Source organism: Urocitellus parryii, chromosome 11 (genome assembly GCF_045843805.1).
Source record: "Urocitellus parryii isolate mUroPar1 chromosome 11, mUroPar1.hap1, whole genome shotgun sequence".
Classification (NCBI taxonomy): Eukaryota; Metazoa; Chordata; class Mammalia; order Rodentia; family Sciuridae; genus Urocitellus; species Urocitellus parryii.
The window spans coordinates 77825617-77849911 of record NC_135541.1 but is presented as its reverse complement, the minus strand read 5'-3'; the positions used below and the strand labels follow the sequence as shown (position 1 = coordinate 77849911).

Below are 24295 nucleotides of genomic sequence, written 5' to 3'. Positions count from 1 at the left end.
TTTGTAACTGCTGACAAGGAGTGAATGGGGTTCCCTTTGTCCCCTGGAATAGAACACTAAGAAGAAAACAGAATTCTGCTGATTGTTCTGCCAGGAGCAACAAGCTTCCATTAGAAAGTTTGTTGCTAGTGGAAGTTTGTTGCTTTTTCTAAATTTTTTAATTTTGTTTTTTACTGTTTTCTTAAGAAATTTTTCCATTAACAACTTTTTTTTGGGGGGGGGGGCACTGTTAATATCTTTTCCAATGAAGTACTGTGCTTTGCTTTGAAGTCCTGTGGATACATAAAAACTATTTTTGCTTTTGAAAGTTTTAATGACTAGTTTGATGGGAAAGAACACATGTTAACAATTACTTGAAATAATTTCCTACATGTCAAATGAGGGACAATGGCAAGTTTCTGTAGCAGTTCATGGGTATAATTTAATATATAGAGAGGGTCCATTCTGAGTTTTTGGAGGAATGGTTCTAGTTAGAACTTAAGGAAAGTTAGCATTTTAGACTAATGTAAAGCTGCCACATCGTAGATACAGTAAACTATGTAAGAAAAGGGATGGAAACAGGATTTTACATAGATTTGATGAATGTATGAAAAAATTATAGGTTTTAGAATATGGATTTTCTTAGTTACCTAGTGGACTTATTATTTTTTTGATCATGTAATAATGGCCCATCAATTCTTCTCCTTTTGAATTTTGTTTTGGGTTCTGTATAAATTCATGCATACATTCAACTCTTTTTTTATATTTATTTTTAGTTTTCGGTGGACAGAACATCTATATTTTTTTATGTGGTGCTGAGGATCGAACCCAACTCTTGCAAATATGAGACAGTAATCTAGCATGGAATTTCATAGTTTTATCTTTTCTAAATATTTGTTTTAATTTAAATATATAATACACAAGTGTTTTACAATATTAAGAAGCTTATAATTCATGCAGTGAAATTTTCAAATAAAATAATGTCTCATCTTTTTATGTATTTTCATATCATTTTGCACATATTTTATTTTCAATTCCTATAATGAAAATATGAAAATAGTACATTTTTCAATGTTATTAATGTTTCATTTTTCAAATTGTTTAAAGAGTAAAGGAACATGTATAATTAGTAGATAGTATTAAATTATTTGGCAAAATTGTTTTTATTTTATTTTGTTGAATTTAAGCAATACTATGTTATATCTCCTTTGGATATTATGAATTTTCTCCTTGAAAAAAAGCAACGTATAGAATCAATAGGATAACATTTGCAGTCTTAAGATAAAGTATCTTATAAATTGAAGCCTAGTCTTAACAGTGTTTGCCTTCCAGAGGTAGAAGAATACTTTCCATGTCTGTTGTAAGACTGTTTTTATCCCCTTAGAATTAACATATTAAATCCTATTGCCCAATGTGTGATATTTGTAGATGGAGCTTTTGGGAGTTAAGGGTAGTTGAAGTTATGAGGGTGAGAACCTCATAATGGAATTAGTGCCCTTATAAGAACTGACAGTCTAGAGCTTGCTCTCAATCTCTGCCTCTGTCTCTGCACATGAAGTCATAGTGAGAAGTCATCTGCAAGCCAGGAAAAATGTTCTTAACAAGAACCAAATTACTCAGCATCTGGATCTTGGACTTCCTAGCCTACAAAATGAGAAACAAATATCTAAGCTACTCAGACTATGGTATTCTGAAATAGTAGCCCAATAAGATTAATACAGTGTCTAAATCAGAACAGTAACCACCTTTGCTCTACTCTATATTAAGAATTATATGGTGAATATCAAATGTGTACATTATGGTTTCTTTGTTTCAATTCTTCATATTTTTTAAGGAAAATAAAATGACTTTTTTAAATTAGAGAGAACGTGGGTACCTTTTATGGGTGTGTATTTTATAATGAAAGAGAGTCATGTACTAGACCCTGCAAAGCCAAACAAAAGGTTCATGTAGCAGACTTCAGCTTGCTGAGTTGGTGAGTGACACGATAGATGTGAGGTGTTAAGATGTGTAAACTATTTGTTTTGTGTTAACTATTTGTTCAATAGAAATGAATCATATTTCTTGGACAACATGACTAGCATTTTGAAAGGGTTTATTCCTTTCCACTTGATGAGTTTTTTGATGCTTTATAAATTCCTTATATTTTATCTGACCTGTCTTTCCTGGAAAGAAAATGTAATGTAAATCACTTAAACATGTTGGGCCAAAAGGTCCATGAGTTATATACAGTTGTATGTGTTACAAAATGTTATCTTCATTTCTATATATGTGTAATGGATGTTAAAATCTGTATTTGAATTTCATGACCCTTCTACACTGCTGTATTAATTTGTGAAGTGCATATTGGCATTTTTTAGGCAGTCTGCTTTTTAAATCGCAGTGCAGAGACCAATGATAAATTCAGGGACCCATGACTCAGCTGGTGATTTGGTTTCATCTGAGATATATCTCTATTTTTCATACTATCTTATTTATAGTTATCTTTTTACCTGTTGCTTTCTTTTTTTTATATATTCCAAAACTTTTAAAAATAATCCCCCTGTGTTATTTAGAATTGACAGTACAGGAACTTGAATATATATTGGTTGAATGACAACTATAACCTAGTTTTCATACAAATAGATGAAATATAATAAGTACTTACTGTGTAAATCATTCTAGTTTTATTCATTATTTAATTCTCAAAACAATACCATGGGATAAGTACTACTATTGGTCTACATTTAGCAGTTGATGAAAAAGAGATTGAGGATTTAAACAACCAGAAAAATAGAAGAGTTAAGATCTAAGCCCAAATTTAAACTCAAACAATATGCATATTATTCTGAAAATAATCAATAAAATGAAAGTTGTAGGATTTAAAACTGTCAGTGATTTCCTTCATCAATTGTTCATTTACTGAATGAGTTAGTTCCTTGCATATAGGAAAAATTGGTCTTTGTATAGAGGTATAAAATGAAAAAAAAAATTGAAGATGACTTTCATTTGCTGTCATTACTTGGAAAAGTAGTCCAAAGTAGTCCAGCCTAACGGGGGGGGGGGAGGGGAAGCTGTGTCTTGACAGAAAATAGAAGTACATTAAAAGAAAAAAAAAAAGAGAGTCTGAAAATGTGATCATTCTTGCTTAGGACCGGTTATTGCAGATTTCCAAGGTTTTCAGACTCCAAAGTTGTCTGTCCCAATGTGGAGGTGCATTTTTCCCTGTTTTGCTCCCCATTATCCAGGAGACTGACTATAGGAGTTCTGAACTTGCCCATTATCCAAAAGCACCTTGTACATTTGTAAGATACTGTTTAAACTAGTTCTATTTTTTTTTTAATATGGCATTATGTAAAAATGTGGATGTGTAACCCATGTGATTCTGCAATCTGTATATGGGGTAAAAATGGGAGTTCATAACCCACTTGAATCTAATATATGAAATATGATATGTCAAGAGCTTTGTAATATTTTGAACAACCAATGAAAAAAATAAGAAAATAATCAAACACTAAAAAAAAATATTATACTAGTTCTATACTAAGACTACTGACAGACTTGGAAGTGGGTGAGACAGAGATGGAGGCTTTATAAGCAAGGGAATGTTAAGCAAGTAAGTATTAAAAAGTGCAGTTCTCCATTAGTCAGCATATGTTGATTGGTACCCGGGAGAGGCAATAAGTATTGATCAAAAGCATTAATAGATTGGTATTCTATGCTCCTATTAGTTGAGAATATTTGTGAAGGAAATAAGTGGATGGCAATATAATGTTATCTTGAAATCAAGTTACTTTTGTCCAATTATGAAAAAAATGAGAACAGTGTGATTTTTATTGTCAGTACTTTTTTTATTTGGTACAAGAGATTAAACCTATGAGAACTTAATCATTGAGCCACATCCCCAGCCCCTTTTATATTTTATTTTGAGACAAGGTCTTGCTAATTAATTTAGGGCCTTGCTAAATGGCTAAGGCTGGCTTTCAACTCGTGATCCTCCTGCCTCAGACTCCTGAGTTGCTGGGATTATAGGTGTGTGCCACCACCTCCCGGCCATCATTTGTATTTACTTTATTCAAGTTGATGAACTAAAGAAAATGATATGTCATCAAAGACAAAATTGAAACATAATTCGAATAAGACAGTATTTTATTCATCAATTTAATTCTGTAAGCACAAATATTAATATATATGTATCTTTTTAATTACTCAGAATTATTGTAAGTACTAACTGGGATTGAACAGAAAACATTTGTTTATAATTTCAGATGCACAGGGTGAAGAGAGCTTAATGGTGCATTATATTTGGTCAATCAATATTGCACTACAAAACAAAGCCACATTTTTAGAAAGGGAACATGTTGGTCAAGTGGCTTCCCACAACTGAAAATGAGCTCTCAAAAAATACTTAAGTTGCAGTATTTTAGGGCTATGGTTTAGTGTCTTTTTTGTTAAGCAAGGATGTGTGATTGTTGATTGTAGTCAGTATGGGCCCTCTTTCTGCTCTCTGAGGAAATGCACAAAACTGGTTGCAGAATTCCACTGTGTGTTGCAGACTCCAGCTGCTTCCCAGAACAGAGTGAACAAAGCAGGAACAATATGTAACTCACTTGACTTCCTGTGTACTGGCCCCAAATCGTATTCTATCATTTCTTCAACTAAATAAAATTAGCACAGTTAAATTTTCTCAAATACTGTTTTTCTGCTTCCAGAATCAGCACTATCTCAAAATGATTGGCAAACTCAAAGACGAAATTCTTTGATGAGAGAAAATTCTCCCTCCGTAGGTAATAACCCTATATCTGAAGGGTTAATGGCCCTCTTAAAGCACTCGATTTATCTAGAGAGGGGGCTCTGTGACCCTGTTAGGACCTGGCTTTGGTCATTTCTTAGGAAGAATGTAATTTAGAACTCTCCTATATTATTCTGCCAGCTATTTAGTTATCGATGATATTGACTTTTAGTTTTAAAAAGTCTTGCTTTGGAAAATTGTTTTTAACAGCTCTCAACCACTCTCATGTCCTGTATTTTTATTTTATATCACTTTCATTTGGAATATTATTAAGTCAAATCCTTGGTAACCATTCTCCACAATCCAATTTATTTTTACCCAAGATCCATTGAATTCAACTCAGTGCCATTTTTGCAAAAGGTTAACCCAATATTTCATGTTATACTTTCTACTTACCATGTGAAAGAAAAGTTACTGTGATAAGCAGCCAATAAATTACATTTGGAATGTTTATTCTCAAAAGTTACATTACTATGCCGACATAGATAAACATAATCATTTATCACAGTATGGATTGTGGAAATAAAACCTAAAATAAATGCAGCCATCTTTCTTGTGTATTACCCACTTTGTTTGCTTTGATGTTGGCCAGTATACCTTTAAAAAGTGTCATCATGTTATTTATTAATTTGGATTACAGTCTGAGATTAGTATGGTTCGAGCTGAAATAAACAAGCAAAAAAAATTTTTTAAATAAGACAATGTCTTTAATTTTCCTTTAAAATGAGATGACTTGGGTTTTCTAATACTGACTTTTGTTGATGAGTTGCTTTGGTCTTATGTCATTATGAAGAATAACCATTTGAAACTACAACTGTTTTGTGCATTTGTTGTTTGGAAGATACCTACATCTCATCAGATAGAGTAAAGAATTATTCTTTCACATGTAGGAATTACTAAAAATAATCTTTATCAGATTTTTATTTGTCAACTAAAGCAAGTCCCAATGACGTTTACTAAAGTGGGTATATTATATAGCTAAATCAATTGAATATAACAATTTTTGGCTTTTTAAAAAGTTTCATGGTGTATTAATTCACATATCACCCATATAAAGGGTAGAATTCCTAGACTCTTCTGGTGTATTAATAAAGTTTACCACCACAATCAGTTTTCATCACTACAAAAAAGAAACTACAAACCCTTTTGTATTTGCTTTCTGTTCCCTACCCCCTAGTCCTAGGCAAACACTAATCTACTTGCTGTCTCCATACATTTGCCTTGTGTGGAGATTTTATATAAATGAAAGCATATGTGGTATTTAGTAACTGTATCTTTATATTATGATGATTATAATGCTCACCCACACTGCACAATTTTAAAAGTTTATTTCTGTATTGATATCTAATTCTATTGCATTGTGATTGGAGAACTACTGTGTATTATTTAGTCCTCAGGTTCATTGAGCTTGTTTTTCAGCTAACATATCCTAGAAAATGTTTCATGCATACTTGAGATTAATAAATTATCACATCTTGATGATGTATAGTGTTGCTCAAATCTTCTGTTTCCTTGTTATTCTTCTGCCTATGTTCTGTCCAGTATTTAAAGTGGGAAAATGAAGTCTTCAACTAGTATTCTCTAAATGTCTGTTTTCCTTTTAGTTTTGCTCTTTTTTGCATCATGTATTTTGCCTTGTTGTGCACACATATGTTTAGAATTGTTAGAGCTTCCTGATGTATGTTTCTTTATCATCATAAAACATGCGTTTGTGTCTAGTAGTACTTTTTTGCTTGGTTTACTTAAAGTCTGCTCTAATACTACTATAGGTCACTCAAGCTTTCATAAGGTCACTACTTAAATGGTGTATCTTTCTCAGTCCATTTACTTTCATTCTATATGTGACATTGAATCTGATGGTTGCTCCTTATGGACAGCACATAGTTAGATCTTATTTTATTATCAATATATTTTATACTGACAGTATATATTTTATATTATTTTTTATAATTGCAGAATTACTTATACTCTATTATTGACCATTGGTTTTTTTTCCTGTGAACTTGAATACTATTTATAGTCATTTACTTTTTGCCTGAAGAATTTCTACTTGTACAAATTCTCTAATTGTCTTTTTTGGGGATGGGAGTGTTATATTTCACCATTATTTAATTTTTGAAGTATTTAAAAATTATTATGCTTTATAATTTTTTATTATACATACACATATATATATAAAACAGTGGGATTCATTTGACAGAATCACTCATGCATGGAATATAATTTGTTCCATTTCAGTTCCCAGTACCTCCTCCCTCCCTTGCCTTCTTCCCTTACCCCTGGTCCCCTTACTCTACTTCCTTGCCGTTCCCCCTATCTATTTATTGTTTTTATAAATTGATACTTGTTAGGAATACATAAAAGTGGAATTCACCATGGTACATTTACATAGCAAAATTTGATCAGTTTCATTCTACTGCTCCTCCCCTTTTCTGCCGTTCCCCCTTGCCCAACACCCCTTCTCCATTTCTTTGATCCTCCTTCCATTTTCATGGTATCCCTACCATCTTCCCCTTATTTTGATCTTCTACGTATCACAAAAATAATTTGACCTTTTGACTTTCTGAGTCTGACTTATTTCTCTTATTATGATACTTCCAAGTTCCATTTACTAGTAAATGTCATAATTTCATTGTTCTCTATAGCTGAGTAAAACTCCATTGTATAGATATGCTATATTTTCTTTATCCATTCATCTGTTCACAGGCATATGGGGTGGTTCCATAACTTGGATATTGTGAATTGTACTGCTATAAACACTGATGTGCCTGTATAAATATGGTATGCTTTTAGATCTGTGAGGTAAATCCCAAGGAGTAGCCTAACTAGGTCATATGGTGGTTGCATTCCTACTCTTTTGAGGAATCTCCATACTTCTTTACAAAGTGGCTGTGCTAATTTGCAGTCCCATCAACAATATATGAGTGTACCTTTCCCCCCGCATACACATTAGCATTTATTCTCATCTGTATTCTTCATGATCACTATTCTTTTTGAAAGATAGTTTTGCTGGTCATAAGATTCTTGCTTGACAATGTTTTTAGTGCTTTGTATATTTGTGTGTATTATCTCACTACTTTCTGGTGTCCATTGATTTTGATGAGAAATGAACTGTTAAAAGTTAGTTTTTTCTATATTATGCATCATTTTTTTTGCTGCTTTCAATAGTTTTTCTTTGATATTGACTCAGTATATTTGTTAATATTCTTTGTATAATATCTTTCTATTTATTCTACTATACATTTGTTGAACTTCTTAGATATGTAATTTAATAATATGTTTTATTTAAACAAACAAAGTGGAGAAAATTTCAAATTGTATGTCTTGTATTTTTTCTCTTCTCTTTTTTCCTCTTGTTATGGTATTTACATGTTTGTATTTTGTTTATTAACGATTTACCACAGACTTTAGGGCTTTGTTAATTTTTTCTTTATTCTTCTATTATTATGTAATATTTTTTAAAGTTTTTTGATTTTGCCAGTTTAAATCTACTATTATATACTACTATGAAATTTTCATTTCAGGCATTGTATTTTTCAACTTGTAATTCTAGTTAGTCCTTTTTAATAATTTCTATGGATGGATGTATATTTGATAGAACATTATAATTATACTTTCCTTATGATAGCTATTTTGAAACCTTTGTTAAATCTGATACTTGGACTTTCTCAAAGTTGGTTTTTGTTGCTTGTTTTTTGTGTGGATGCACATCTTATACAATCCTGTTTCTTTGCCTGATATATTACTCTGTTTTCTGTTACTATAATGAAATACTGGATGGCATATATTTTATAAAGAAAAGAGATTTATTTAGCACACTTTTAGGGGTTCAAAGTCCAAACCATATGGCATCAGCTCTAGAGAGAGCCCTTCTGTTGTCATGATGTTATGGCAGACAATATCTTGGTGCGAGTACATGCAAGAGGGAGCTCATGGTGAGACATGAAACCAGAGCATGGATAGGGGCTTGATAGATCTTGGAATCTCTCAATAATTTCTACCTACAATCTCTTAAAATTACCATAGTAGGTAGTGGCCAACTTCTGACATATGAATCATTGAGGTGGGATGGGGAACACCTAAACCATATCCAGACCATAGCGCATGGCTTCTAATCTTTTTAAGCATAAAATTTAGAAAATGTATTACAACAATTCTCTATACTGATCCCCACTCTGGAGGGATGGTGCACATGTCGTTTTTTGGGTATTTGTTGAATGACTGATGGGTTATTTTAGAGAAGTACATTTCTCCTTTTGTGTGACCCTCCAATAGCCTCAGAGGGTGCATCCATGGACATGTGCAGTTGTTCTGTCATAACTGGATTTAGCAGAGCTCTCCTTCCTCTTTCCACTGATCTCTGTTGAACTGTCTGCCTCTATTTGTATCATACCTAGCTCTTAGTTCCACTGAGTTCTGATTGATTGCTTTATTGTTTTTGAAAAAGCCCTGGGATATAAATAGTTGTACAACGTGATTCAGTTAAATTTGTATTTCTCTTCATTGGTAGATTTTGAGGTGAGTTTTTGCAGTTTTTTTTTCCCACCCCAGGAGGGCTTGTCTGAACTGTCTTTTCTCCTGATGAACTGTCTACCTTCATGGTTTAGTTTATTGCTCTCATAGAGTTACTTGGTTCTTCGTAATTTTTGTTATCAAAATCTTAATTGTTCTTAAAAGGACTCTTAGACTTGAACATCCCCCACATAGGGGTTCAGATAAGATAAGTTTCTTTAGGAGAAATTGTCCATTCATATGACTGCCTTTTCTTTTGGGAAAATTCTCTGGACCATGGCTCCAGAACTTAGGATAGTGACAGTGGCTCACCTTGAATGACACTACTCCTTAATAAGCAGGTTTGCTCATATGCAAACTGCACCCCATGAGTGAGATGAGGTGAGGGTGAAGGTCCCCAGTGTAAATGATATGCTGCCCCTCAGGCAGAGACTTTGCTCCCTGAGTATGTCTGATTGTACCAAGAAAGACCCTGAACTCTGGGCTGCAGTTTCCTGGAGTTTAGTCCCTGAATAGCAAGGAGTGGCAGTATGAGAAATAGTGGCATTTGCCCCTCCATGGGAGATAACATGGCCTTCAAGTAGGGCTGGTGATAAAAGGAAACATGTTTTCTTGGTTGAACTTATCTGAAGTGGAATGACTTTGACACTGAACTGAAGTGGGGAAAGGGAGGGGTAGTTTATTTTTCAAATGCTATAGATCCTTACTTACTACTCTTTACAAGTTTTAGTAGATTTTCTTCAATTAATATGCCTTCATTTGTTGTTTGCCTTTAGGACAATTTCCTGAGATTTTATTTATATTTTATTAGAGCTTTATAAATATACACAGTAATGGGTTCATCCCCAAATAATCATACACACATGGAAATCAATTTCAGTTCACAATATCCCCTTTTTCTCCCTAACCCCCTCTCTTCCCCCATTCTCCTTCCTCTACTCTGCTAGACTTCGTTTTTCACTCTTCTGTTTATATTTGATTGATTCTTTTTTACTTACACAGAAAAGAGGAATTCCCTGTGGTATATTTGTATATGCACATAACATGAGTTTTAAAGAATATCTTTCACATTGCCTCCCCTTTTCCATCGCTCCACTCTGCCTCTTTATCTCTTTCTACACTTTTGATCTTCCCTATATCTTTGCATATTCTATTCTTTTCTTCTCTTCTCCTTTCCTTTATTTTACTCTAGCTTCTGAATATCAGAGAAAACATTGGACATTTGGCTTATTTCACTTAGCATAATATTCTCTGTTTCCATCCATTTACCAGCAAAGGCCATAATTTCATTCTTCTTTATGGCTGAACAGAACTCCATTGTATATATATATATATATATATATATATATATATATATATATATATATACATACACATACACCACAATTTCTTAACCTATTCATCTGTTGATAGGCATCTGGGTTGATTACATAATTTAGCTATTGTGAACTGTGCTGCTATAAACATTGAGGAAGCTGTTCCAGAGATTTTAAATGGTTATTTTTTGTCACTAGTTTTTGTCAGTTTGTTTTGCTGGTTGTTGTTCAGAAGAGGTCTTTATGCAACCATTCTGGGAATGATTTCCTAGTGGTTATGTTTTAAAGACTTGCTTGAGTTGGGTGTGTTAGTCATCTTTTTGTTGCTATGACAAAATACCTGACAAAATCAACTTAAAGGAGGAAAGATTTACTTTGGTGCATGGTTTCAGTCCATCATCAGATATTTACAATGCTATGGGGCTGTGATAAGGCAGAACACTACAGTAGAGAGGGTTTTGTTGGGCAGAGCAATAGTTTGACAATAATTCTTCATTGAGTTACTCAGTTCCATTTAATATTACTTATACATGTAGTTATAAGTGTCTTCTACCTTCTGTGTTAAAAAAATACATTTAAATGTACACTTCATCTTTGGATAAATTTGAATCTAAATCCCATACTCAGAATAACTGAGTTGTAATTCAATCTCTTCTCTAGATTAACTATGGATTTTAAGCAGGGTACTTATCTGCCATTAACTTATTTGATCATCAAAAATATTGAGCAAATAGTAGCTGTTTATAAGTTAAACAATATGATGTTTCTGAAACCATTTGACCTCTAAAATCTTAAAATTGAGAGTATGTAATTATCATTTTAAATCAAATACACAATAAGTTGAATTGTTGCTTTTCTCATTTTATTCTTTCCATACTGATAAATAAATTTATAAATAAAATAAATAATAAATTCAATACTAAGTATAAAATTTATGTTAGAAAAATATAGTTTATATCATTTCTAAATCCTTCATATTATCATGTAATAAATGTTCTTATAAAATCAGCTAAGATATTACCTAGAAAATGATTCCTTTAGATCAATTTATTTTGGAATTACAATAATAGAAGGGGAAACAACATTTTTAGCATATGTATTATAGTATAATTTTTTCCTTTATCTGTTAAGTTACTTTGGCATTTGTGACAGTATTTTGAGATCCAAATATGGGTTCATTTTCATATGCAAAAAAGATGAACATTATATACTAATTTTCAAAGAATCATAAAATCTCGATTTGGAAGATGATTTGGGGGTTGGTCAAATCTAACAGGAATTTCATTTTTAGGACTTATCTAAAATTCTTACTAAGCCTCCACATGAAGAAATTATGGACAGAGAATTGCTGTTGCACATAGCCTCTGGATTCCATTTTCACTCTACTTTAGATTTTAGGGTGTTTATAGTTTAGAAAGCATGTTGTATCATGTATTTTATTTATTTTTTACTATAGTATTTTGGTTTAGGTTATGGCCCATTTTGCATGTGAGGAAATGAAAGATCAAAAGGATAAGCAGTTTGCTGAAAGTTATATGACCAATAGATATTAAGAACCAAATTCACAATTTTGAATATCTTATTTCACAGGCATGGGCATATGCTACTCACTTGGTGTAATATGTCAGAAATTCAGCAAATTCTCTACTTCTTCAATTCAAAGCATTCACTGTTTAGGAGGAAGGAAAATTCATAAAGCAACACTTCTATTTAGGTTGGTGGTCCCTGGTAGAGATATTTGTATGTTCTAGGACAATCAGATCTATGCAAGTGCTCTACTACTTTTTTTTTCCTCCCAGAACTGGGATTGAATCAGGGCCTTGCACATACTAGGCAAGTGCTCTAACACTGAGCCACATCCCTAGCCCCGGAATCAGATTTGGATTAGTCAGGGGAATTTTCCTGGGAAGAACAAGACTTTTGAGATGTGCATTGTTTTAAATGACTGCAATAAAGTTAGTGTGACTTCTAATGCAATCTTAGCTGATATTTTTTTTTTGAATATCTGAATCTAAATTTCCCTCCTTAAATATCTACAAACTTGATTCTGCATTCTCCACTAATTCAAAATAATTAAATTCCTTTTCCATATGAAAACTTTTCAGCTACTGAAAACCTCTATGTCTCTTCTGTATCTTTTCTGCAGGATTTTCTTCAGGTATTTCATATTGGTGTTTAACATGTAAAAATGCTGAAAGTTGTTGGGGAAATGTTAATTGTCATCAATAGTTCTTTTCCTGTGGCGGAATTATAATTTTGTAGTAGTTGTTAATATTTATTGGTTTATTTTTCCTGAATAATAATAATAATTATTATTATTTTTCCAAGAGTTCCTTTTGGAGAATTATTAGAAAATATAGTAGGAATCACTCCACTTGTATTTTGTCCAGATTAGGTAACACTGACATTTAATGTTACCATTTTAACATTTTAGGTAAGACAACTATTTGAGGTGACATGTCATGTTTTGGGTGTATTTTGAGCTTTGGATCAATTCATGCCAGTAATGTTATTTTCTTTGTTAGTTTTTCTCCAAAAAACAATTTTCTCCTTTTCACTTTTTCCAAATAATTTCTGTTTTATTGGGATTTCCCCATGTAGTTGCTTTCTTGTTAAGCAAAATACAAGAGTTATCAGTTTTATTTATTTTTTAAACCCTCTTGCTAATTTTGGATCTAATTTGTTTAGACCTCATGTAATCTGTTTTCTTTCTCTCTCTCTCTCTCTCTCTCTCTCTCTCTCTTCTCTTCTCTCTCTCTCTCTCTCTCTCTCTCTCTCTCTCTCTCATATCATAAATTTTATATCCTAGTTGAACCTTTCTTTAGGAGGGGAATGGATGATTCCTAAATAAAATTTTGATTTTTTAGTGCCAACATATTTACATATTGTTATTTATTATTTATTCTGTCTTCAGAGTATCCTGGCTTTAAATCCTCGCATGCAAAATCATGCAACTCTGCGTTCCACTTCGGCCAAGAAATTAGACAAGAAACATTGGAAGAGAAACCCCGATAAGAACTGTTTTGTAAGTACAACTGATAACATGATTTCCTGATGAAAATTTTCTCGTTCTACACCTTCTAAGACAAGATTTTACATATACTTAGAAATACAGTTAAATATGTGTAAAGTACAGCTGTGATTTTTTTCATATATTACATATTTTATATTTGAATATTATAAAAACTTTAATTCTGTTTTTAAAAATCTTATGAAACACTTAGATTATATGAATTTAGTTTGATGCAGAATTTTCTTTTCCTGAAAATCCTTAAAATTTGTTTAAAAATTATTTTGTGCAATAAAACAATGATATGAGAGTTTCTCTTTTAGATATAGTCTAACTGATGGTGGTTGTAGGCATCTACAAACTGTTTGAAAATGCGCTCTTGTGAAATTTCTGAGCTTTAAAATGTTCAGTATAAACAAATAATATTCTCAGGTGAGGTGTAGGAGCAAAAAAGAATTACTCTGAGGTTTTTGATGGCTAGAACTTTATTTGACTGAGCCTATGAAGTTATCCACAGAGCTGGGACTGTGAGGTCATAAGTGTTATAAGGACAACCTTGAAGGCAACATTTAAAATACTATCTGAGGGATATGTAAGTGTTTAAATTTGGAAAGAAGTTTCCTTTTTACTCTATTTCCGCACAATTGATTTTTCCAAAATAATTAGGGAAACCATTAATATTATGAGCTTACTTGACATTGACTCTTTTGGTACTTTGTGTATAATGTCCTGTAATATTCATGATTATAGTGTTGTTTTCTCTCTCTACATTCTAAGGATGGGAATTGAGGATGTGTGCTCGTGTGTATGTGTGTGTGTGTGTGTGTGTGTGTGTGTGTGTGTATTTAACTACTTTTAAATTTTTCTATCACTGGCAACCCAGCAAAGTTTTTGAAAGCAACAAAGAAATAAAAACACAAAGAGACAATATTGCATATGGCATAAGAAAACCTTATAGCCACTTAATAGCAGACCTGGATTTGGAATTCAGTTTTCCTTGTTCTACTTCTATGAGTTTTGCCTTCAAATTTCTAGTACAGGTCTTTGGAAGGACACTGATATGGTCTGAAGTAGATCAGGTGATAGGCTGACTATGTACCACGTCCTTGCAAAAAGATCTGAATGATTGAACTGCATTCAGAAAAGAACCATGTAATTTTGAAATATTTCTTGAAGAGCACCAAGTTTCAGTCTCATTTTCAAATGTGTGAGACCTTGATCCAGAGAAATTAGATAACTTTCTTGAGGCCTCTCTTTCATAGGCTATCAAACTATGTTAAGAGTTCTATTCAGAAAAAAAGTTTCCTCTATTCTGATGGTTACAGTTGTTAGATTATTTCATGGAGATTATTTTTATTCTATAATATGATCCTACAAATTAACTCTCTTATATTTAAAAAATATTGGTGAAAGTACAATGAGATAGGTCTTCTCCATTAAACATGTATTGACACATATTTTTAGTTAAGTGTATGACAGTATTTTTGATAACGTTCATTAATACCTTTGTTAGTTGCTAGGGATGCTAACAAAGTACCACAGTTTAGGTGGTTTAAAGAATGCAAATTTAGTTTTACTATTTTGGAGACTAGGAGTCTGAGATCAAAGTGTTGATTTGTTCCAGAGGCTCTTTCCTGGACGTGTGGTGGCATCTTCTCCCTGTATTTTCACAGTCTTCCCTCTGAGTGTACCTGTGTCTAAATTTCCTCTGCTTATAATGATACTAGTTATATTTGATTAGTATATACCCAAATGACCTCAGTTTACTTAAATTAATTCTTTAAAGACTGTCTCCAAATACAGCCACATTTCAAGGTACTGAGGGGTTTGGATTTCAACATATGCATTTTGGAGGGATACATTTGAGCCAATAAAAATATCTTTAAGTTATCAAACACACCTAGTAATTCATCTTCTAGTAATAAATCTGAAGGAAAGAACTAGGAATGTAGGTGAAAATTAATTTGAGTTGAAAGAGGATTATCTGAGCCATTTTTTATTCAGTAGAGAAAATTGTAGGGGAAAATATACTGAATTCCATCCACTGGGTCTTGGTAAATTTGAGCAGATCCATTTGCTGGTAAATTGTGCAACCATTCCAATTATTTTTTAAATGGTTAATAATCTGGATGAAAGCTCAAATACACATTACATGGTAAAGGCAGGGGCATCACTGTAGTCAGTAGTGATTGTGTGCACTTCTACACACCCATGTTTTGGCATGAATCCACACAGAATAAAGAAAATATACCAGAATATTAACAGTGATGATCTCTGCTATTTTGGCATTTCTGTACATTTCATATTTTCTACAATGAGTAACTGTTAGTGAAAAAATAAAATGAAAGGTTTAAATATATGGTAAAATAATAATCTCATTTGGTAACATCATATTAATTACTGTGGACAGATAAAGTCTATTGACAAAGTAGTGAGGTTCATTCCCAAAGGGAAAATATGGAGCTAAGGTTCGAAGTTAACCTCAGTGCACTTAATGAATGTTCTTCCTTTCACTTTTATTATTATCCTCCTTATGCTTGCATTAAGAATTGAATGAAATTATCACCAAAAGATACTTGTTTTTTAATTTAGGAGTTTTTGTTCTTGTGTCTTACAATAATCTAAACTGAAAATGCTTTGTAGGTAAATCATAAAATGATTTTGAAAGGTAGAAGGCAGATGAGCCAGGGGTACAGGAACTGAAGAAATCAAGTCCTTGAATTTTCTATTTTCCACATATATTCAGAGCAAAGAATTTGGAAGCCTGGAAATGCTAACAGGTATACACATGTAGTAGCCCCAATAAAAAACTGCTCTTTCTACTCAAAGAACCAGGAAAGGATCAGCTGAGTAAAACAGAAAACTCTTAGGTAGGAACTGAGGAACTGCTCTGCTCCAGCCAAATCCTAACAACAACAACAACAACAACAACAAAAATCTGGTCCTTCCCTGATGCGTTAATGAAGGTGAGTTGGGAACCCAGACTTCTATTAATGAGATAATGGGATGCCCCACACCCCTACTGTAGTGATGTCACAAGAAGAATAGGGAACAAGACTTTCATCTCCACTGGTTAGCTGAGCACCAGTCACTAGTTTCCTCCACCACCTGGAGGAGAGGAGGGCAGGGATGAAAAAAGAAATAATGGCTAGAAGCCTCCCAAATTTGACAAGATATAAAGTTACAGATTTAAAAACCTGGGTGAAGCCCAAAGAAATCTATAGGAGGCACACATAGTTAAAATGAAAACTGAGGACCAGAAACTATCTTGAAAGTGACCACCACTCTTTCCTCAAGGAAGAGAACACTGTTGTGTGTAGCTGTGCCCCAGCTCTGTGGATCTGGCATTGACACTGAACTTGGCTCAGCCTTCCCTCCCTTTTAACTTGCTTTACCCTTCCTTTATGGATTTTCCAGAAGATTTTCTAACACTTGCTCAGTAAATATGTATACCCAAATCTCTCTTGAAGTTTGGTTCTATGCAAAATAAACTTCAGATTCCTAAAATTGTCATTCTGGTCCTTGTTATGGGGAGCTGCTTCAGAAAACACCTAAGTCTGAATTCAGATCAAAGAGAGCTTTATTTATCTGGCCAGGGACTTTCACCCACCCACAGTGCTTCAGTCTCTGTGGGAGAAGAGCAATTTCCTGGCCTGTGTCTTGGGAATTTAAGGACAGAAACTAAAGTTCAGGGACTTTCCTTAGTATCATTCAAGCAAGCCAATCATAGAAGCTAAGAGAGCAATTAGCACAGCAACTCAAGACAATTGCATCTTGGGTTTGAGCAGGTGTTAAGACAACCTTATCCTGAGTTCCAGCAGGTGGGTAGTGGAAGCTAGAATATACTTCAAAGTCTTGGATCACCAAGACCACTATATCCTGGGTTGAGTACATTTTGTGGGGTATAAAGTACAGAAAACAATATATTATAAGAAAACAGCTTTCATTTCAGTTTCTCAGAAACAGCTCTTGTAACATAATTTTTATAGAAGGCAGCAAAATGGAATCTTAGGCCTGTCTATGACAGTTCTTGCTTTATAATTGTCTTATCTCACTTATCAAAAACTTATAATTATAATCTATATTTTTACTAATTTATAACCTATAGCTTACACTCTTATTGATTGTATTTATCATTTCACACCACAACCGTCCTCACCAGCAGCACTCTCTTTACCCTGAAGTCTTTTCTTCACCTGTAGTATACTAGACTCATTGGTTTTCTTCTTACTTCATTGGCACCTCTTCTTGCTCCTTCTTGACTCTTTTATAAGTCCTCATCTTACTCCTAACTATGGCTTAAATCTCAATTGATCTTTCTTCCCTTTCTTCTTTTGAAATACTAATTGGCGATCTTATTTTGTCTGTTAAAGTTTAATACCATCTTTAGACAAATGACTCCTTCATTTCTATCTTTAACTTGCATTTCCATCTCGGGCTTTATAACCAAATGCCTGTTCAATACCTCCTCTTAGATGTGTAAGAAGTATCTCAAACATTTAACATGTTGAAAATCCCAAATTAGTATCTTGCCTCCAAAACCTGTTTCTTGGAAATTTTCCTATCCATTCTTTCACTTAGACCAAAATGTTAAAGCATTTGATTTTTTTTTATTTCTTTCACTATCCATAACTAATGAACTAATCAGATGTGTCTTCAAATATATCCAGGATTTGACCTGTTCTCACCACCTCCACCAACACCAACATTTTTAAGCCACCACCACCATTTCTCACCTGGTTTTATTGCAGTAGCCTTGAAATGATCTTTGTACTTAACTACCTTTTGTAGTGGAGAATATTCTTCACCCAGATGAGGAATACTTTTAAAAATTATATGCTTACAACCTTCCAGGATTTTCCAGCCAACTCAGGGTTTGCATAGCTTCCTTTGCACAATTTTCTTTGCACAATCTCAGCAAGGCCTTCTTTGGCTGCACTATTTAAAACTCTAACGTGCCTTTTTATATAGCTCTTCTTAGATTTCTTTGCTTAATTTTTCTTCTCAGCATTAATTACCACTTTTTATTCACAGTGTTTTTATTGTATTTTTCCACTAGAACATGAAGTCTGGTAGGGCAAGCATTTTTTTGTTTGTTTTATTCATTTGATATTCAATTCCTTAATTGTGTTCCCAGCTTCTCAACAGTGCCTGGTGCTTACTATGTGTCTCTTGAGCAAATCAACAGATGAATAGAGCTCTTATTTTACCTATTTTTATATATTACATATAAGGATCACATATTTTCTTACTTGAATAGTGCTTTACATTTCCCAGAGACCTGTGTGTGTTGCATTTGATTTTAACCATGAGTCACTTGGATGACTCAGATTTGTTTTCTCATTTTACTGATGACAAAGACCAAGCTGAAAATGCTAAATGATTTACTTCAACTCTAAAATTAATTAGTTAGTTGCAGGCAGATCTGGAATTCTGGTCATCTGGACTAGTATGTCCTTTTCAGTGTATCACTTTTCCTTCTTAGAAAAGACAAATTAAGATTATGAGATTGATAAGGAAAATGCAGGTTATAATGGTTGTTACATTTGTAATAAGTAATCTTACATCATTTCTGAAGATTGAGTTACATTTTTACCCATTTTCTGGATGTTTGAATGCAAAGCTTTAGTTACTTTTGTTTGCTTGATTTTTAAAGAAAATTTTGCTTTGTCTTTATTATGTTCTGCCTATTTGATTCAGGTAGTAACTGATTTATCACTCTGCGTAGCAGGATCAGGGTTGTAAGTGGGTTTCTCTGAAGTCCTAGAGAAGATTTTCTTGAGGCCTGTATAGTTCTCTGTCTCTTCCTGCCTACTTTCCTTCTTTTTATTTCTTTGGTGCTTGAAAAATCCATATTTCAGGCACTATATTGAACACTATTCAAATATTATAGTGGTCTATAAAATTGGTAATAACAATTGTTTATTAAAATAGATGCAAATTTGATTTTAATAAACAAATTATTGACTTCTTAGCAGGTAATGTCTTTTTGACCAGCAGAAGTGCCCCAAGAATAATAATTTTGAAATTATTGCCCAGAAATTTCTTTATTTGGCAGTTTTCTACCATTCTAGTACTAATTGGAAATTCTGAATTCATTAGGGGATTTAAACTGGCAAATGTGTTTATACTGGTTAATGAAGCACGAAGCATTTACTTCCAGTATCTTTTAAGCAGGTGTTTCATAACTGCTGTTTATTTTTGCCATTTTTGAAAATGTTGAACCATCCTAATTACATAAATATTTTGCATTCATTTTCAATGAGCAATTTTTGAAGACCGGTAAACGTGATGAATTAGAAAAAGTTTCCTGGGTGAAATATAAAGGAAAGACAGCTAAATTCATCAAATTAGACATATTTTTAATAATTTTGACAAGTTTATTGTAAATATATGACACACAGTGGGTACTCATGGTAAAAAAATAAAACATAGTGTATGTTAAAATTTTGCAGTATTTTGTTTTATTTCTAAATGCTTCCTATGAAGTATTTTATCTCAAACTCACAGGTGAGGGAACTGGGCTCAGGAAAGCTTAGGAAACCTGTCCAATTTTTCACAGACAAGTGGTGAAAGTATAGATTAAGTATAGATTAAGTCCATGTGATAAAGCATGAAAGCTGTTTAAGGAGAATGCTTTAAATAATGAAATAAAAATAAATCATTGGTCTTCTTCTTGAAGACAGTGAAAATAACTAAGTGAAGTATAGGTTTGGGTACATCTTTTTTGTGTGTATGTATCACATTCTTGGTCACTAGTTTGTTTCTTCATTTGTCACCTGTTTTCTATGGCCTTGTGTTGTGGCATTTATTGCATTGGGATAAATGTGAATCTCATATAGGCTTCACCAAGAAGTTCTCACATTCTTCTGAAGAAAATAGAAATATCAACAAATAATAATAGAGTTCTTTGAAAGGAAGAGTAATGTAGGAAATTTAATTATTAATGTGTCAGCCAAATTTGTCTTTGGCTGCATCAGTTTGGCTTTCAGGGTGGAAGATGATTAACAAGAAAGATGGGTAGTCAGCACTCTGAGACTGTTGTAGCAAGTTAGGAGACAAATAACAAAGACTAGGGGAGGTATGCATGTATCAGAGACAATAAGTAGCAATTTATTTTTTTAAGAGGTATAATAAGTATGACTTTGGACTTTACATTTGCATTTATTTACTTATGAGGAAGAAATAATTTAGTTTTGGGTCTTTTGAGCTTCTTGTGCTTTTGGGTCATCCTGTTTGGCAAAAGTCATAACTCAGTGATGCAGCAGAGACACATTCAGAGTTTTGAAACATCAGGATATATGTGGATGATGAAATGCCTATGGGTAGAATTTCCAAGTATATAGAGTGGGAAGAGGGCAGAGGTCAAGACTTGGGGGCTAGGGCTGGGATTAGGGTATAGCATCTGACACCAGCCTCAGGTCTAAAATGTAAGGGGCTATGAAAAGACTCAGTAACCAAGATAAATAATATTAAAAATAAATGAAAATTTAATGGGTCGATAAGGACATAGTTCTGATGCAGCTCAACATGGCGTTGAACCAAGTATAGAAAGGGCAGTTGAGATGAGAATTTGGCTAATATGCACCAGGAAAAGTCAGATGAGAATGATCAGAGCACAGCGGGAGAGTTCCCACAAGAAAGAAAAGGTTAATATTAGTTTTTCCTAACATATAATTTTCTGTATTCCTAATGCAGTTGTTTTTTAAAATATTTTAGTACTAGGGATTAAACCCAAGGGCATTTTGCCACTGAACTACATCCCCGGCTTTTTAATTTTTAATTTTGTGACATGGTCTCACTAAGCTGCTTAGGGTCTTGATAAGTTACCAGTCCCAAGTTGCTGGGACTACAGGCAGGTACCACAGTGCCTGGCTAATGCAGTTAATTTTTATGCTTTTGGAAACTGTCCTTAAGGTTTACCTTGTGTTGTGAGTCCATTTTTCCTTCTCAAGTTTACATGGCTAATGTGAGATGAAGTCCACCCTCGATTCTTATTCTTCTCAATTCCTATACATTGCTCCTGTGTCCCGTGTAGGCTATGAATTTTGGGTTTCCCTTGCGTGAAATGTGCTGGCTGAGAAATACAGTGAAAAATCACACGATACAGAAATAAATTTGAAAAACGAGGTTGGGAGGGCTCTGAGACCTTAATGGTCCTGCTTCTACACTGGAAAGAGAGAGAGAGCATGAGCCTGTGTTTGGTTTATTTTTATATGGGGTGGGGGTAGACAAAAGCTTTTCCATAGACTATTCTTCACCAAATAAGGCAGGGGTGGGCTGTCCAAGCCCAGTGGGTTATGCCCAAGTCTGGGGCTGTGAAAAAGAAGACTTCCTAGCAGATGGAAGGCAGTGATCATGTGTGTTGCACAGAGTAGGAGGAGCCACAGTGCAATGCCAGATCAAAACCTTCTTGGTTCTAGGTCCAGTTCAAGATGCTATCTATAATAGCTGAGGGGTGGTTCTCCCACAGTCCATATAGTTAATAAGGTGACTATTTAGTTTCATTCACTCTTCTTAGTGAGCCAGCTACATGGTTCTGTTAAATTTAATACATAAAGGTCCTAAAATTGGTATCTCAAATCTACATTATGGATTCCTATGTTTAAGCTCCAAAACTAAATGAACTTTTAGCCAGGTTCACAGAAAGAAAGCATTCATTATTCTAACATTTCCTGTTCTTACATCATATTTTAAAACAGTTTCTCAAGCTTGAGTTTGCTTTCTGGATTGTTGACAATAGTATTTTTCCAAAAATAGATTCAGTGCCTGAGTTTCTGGAGGAAAAAAAAAAAAAGACCCAAATAACCAAGGTTCTTTGCAACTTAATACTTTCTTCAATAGGTAAAAATACAGTCTTTTTGTAGAGATACAACTATCTGATTAGAAACTCAGGCACACACGTAATACAATCTCTTATATTTCCCATTAACTGAACTTAATTTCTGTTTTGAGCAGTCTCTGGGAATGAACACCTCATCTCTTGTCACTTGTAGAGTTTTTTTTCTCTGCTTCCCTTTCACCCCCACCCATCTGTCATTTCTCTGGGTTGATATTTGAGATCAAGAGCTTTTGTGGCAAATGTGATAGGTGTAATGGGTCCAGTTAATTCTTCATGTTTTCTTTCCACTAATAACCATTATAGGGGCATTGGAGTTGTTCTTCATTCCCATTTAGTAGAATCTTTTCTGGCCTCCACCTCTCTGTCACTTTGAAGACACTTTGAGCATATGATGATCATTCTGATGTTCTGCTCAACACGGAATCTCAAGAAACTTCGTGGTTTAGTCGTCTCCCTCAGGGCTTCAACTACTTAGTGAGTCACAGATTCTCCATTGTGTGCTTTCTGCACACCTGGCTTATTTGCTTCTGTGAACACATTAAGAAGCTGGCACTGATCTGATTCTCCAGGATTCACCATTGTCTCTGTGTCCTTCTGTCACATTTTGATCCTTTCTTGTCTCTCTATCCTTAAATATTTTTTCATGTCATATATTGTCTAGTTAGTACTGTATGATATATTCTAAGTGGGAAGATTAAAAGTGGAAAAATTGCTTTAAATCTCATTACATATTTCCTTCTGAATTCACTGTCAATCACCCATTGTCACATTTTCACTCTCTGAAACCTTGACATGAAATCCTAATCCCAGGAGAAATACCTTTTTTTGTAGTTGGATCCTTTATTTAAAAAAGAAAACCCAATGATCTCATTGCCTAATAGGAGTAAATTTCTGAGAGGAATGAGAGGGATTATAGTAAAACTACCTCTAATCAATAAAGTCTGATTTTGAGTTTGAATTTTACAGGACTGATGATAATCTGCTGTCCTCCTTTGAGCAAGTTCTCTGATGGGGGCTGTTGTGGTATGGAGAGACGGCAGTGTAAGTTCCTATTTGGAGTAGGAGGTATTTATTATAGAGAGAATGATCCTGGTAGGGAAGACCTTGGGAACCCCATATTGGGAAGCTCCATCAGTCTTTGCATGACCCTGACATGCAGTGCCAATTTAAGTTTTGTGCCATAGGATCTCTCCTCACTTTATTACTGACTCTAAAAATGACTTTGAACCAAAGAATTTGGGGGGTACCATAAAGCTTGAGGACCCAGGAATGTGTCCATGAATATTTAATCTTGAGAAGCAACTAGGAACCCAGATGAGTTTGAGTGGCACTGGTGGCTGCAGAACTATATAGGCTGGCTGCTTGGGCCTCCCTTGCCATCACATTAACTTTCCATTAACCTTACCACACGGTATGCATTAGTAAAGGTTTTGGAGCCACTGACCTGGAATGGTTTTACTGCTTACATTTAAAAATTTATTATTCCATTGCATTTTTTGAGACCATTGCAGTTAATTTGAAAAATGAATATTTGTTTTGAATAAGTACATGTTAAGTGATCATTGATTGGCAGTGTCTTCCTTACCTCGAACAAATGATAGAAGTTACTACTTATAAATTTGATAATTAAGTTTTTTGTGTATATTAGAATTGACATTTAAAGAAAATGCAAGTTTAAAATTTCAGCATAAGAAAAAAGTTACGTGTTACTATCTCCATAACCTGCCATCAGAATAAAAACAGGAATACCAAGTCTAAAACCTTGCCTGTAGTCATTTAGACCTATGTAGAACTTGCCATTTTGAAGTTGAGGTGTGGTCTTCACTGTATAAATTCTGAAACATAAATAGTATTTATTTTCAAAT

General features: G+C 33.7%; 1 protein-coding gene across 1 annotated transcript in view; it reads left to right on the top strand.

Annotated features, from left to right (window-relative positions):
- The window catches only part of Dpyd (dihydropyrimidine dehydrogenase), an 803780-nt gene that overhangs the window by 22941 nt on the left and 756544 nt on the right, over positions 1-24295 (top strand). Inside the window, exon 2 of the mRNA XM_026401392.2 lies at positions 13493-13603. Within this exon, the coding sequence (XP_026257177.2) occupies positions 13493-13603 (111 nt within the window). The remainder of the gene's footprint in view (positions 1-13492; positions 13604-24295) is intronic.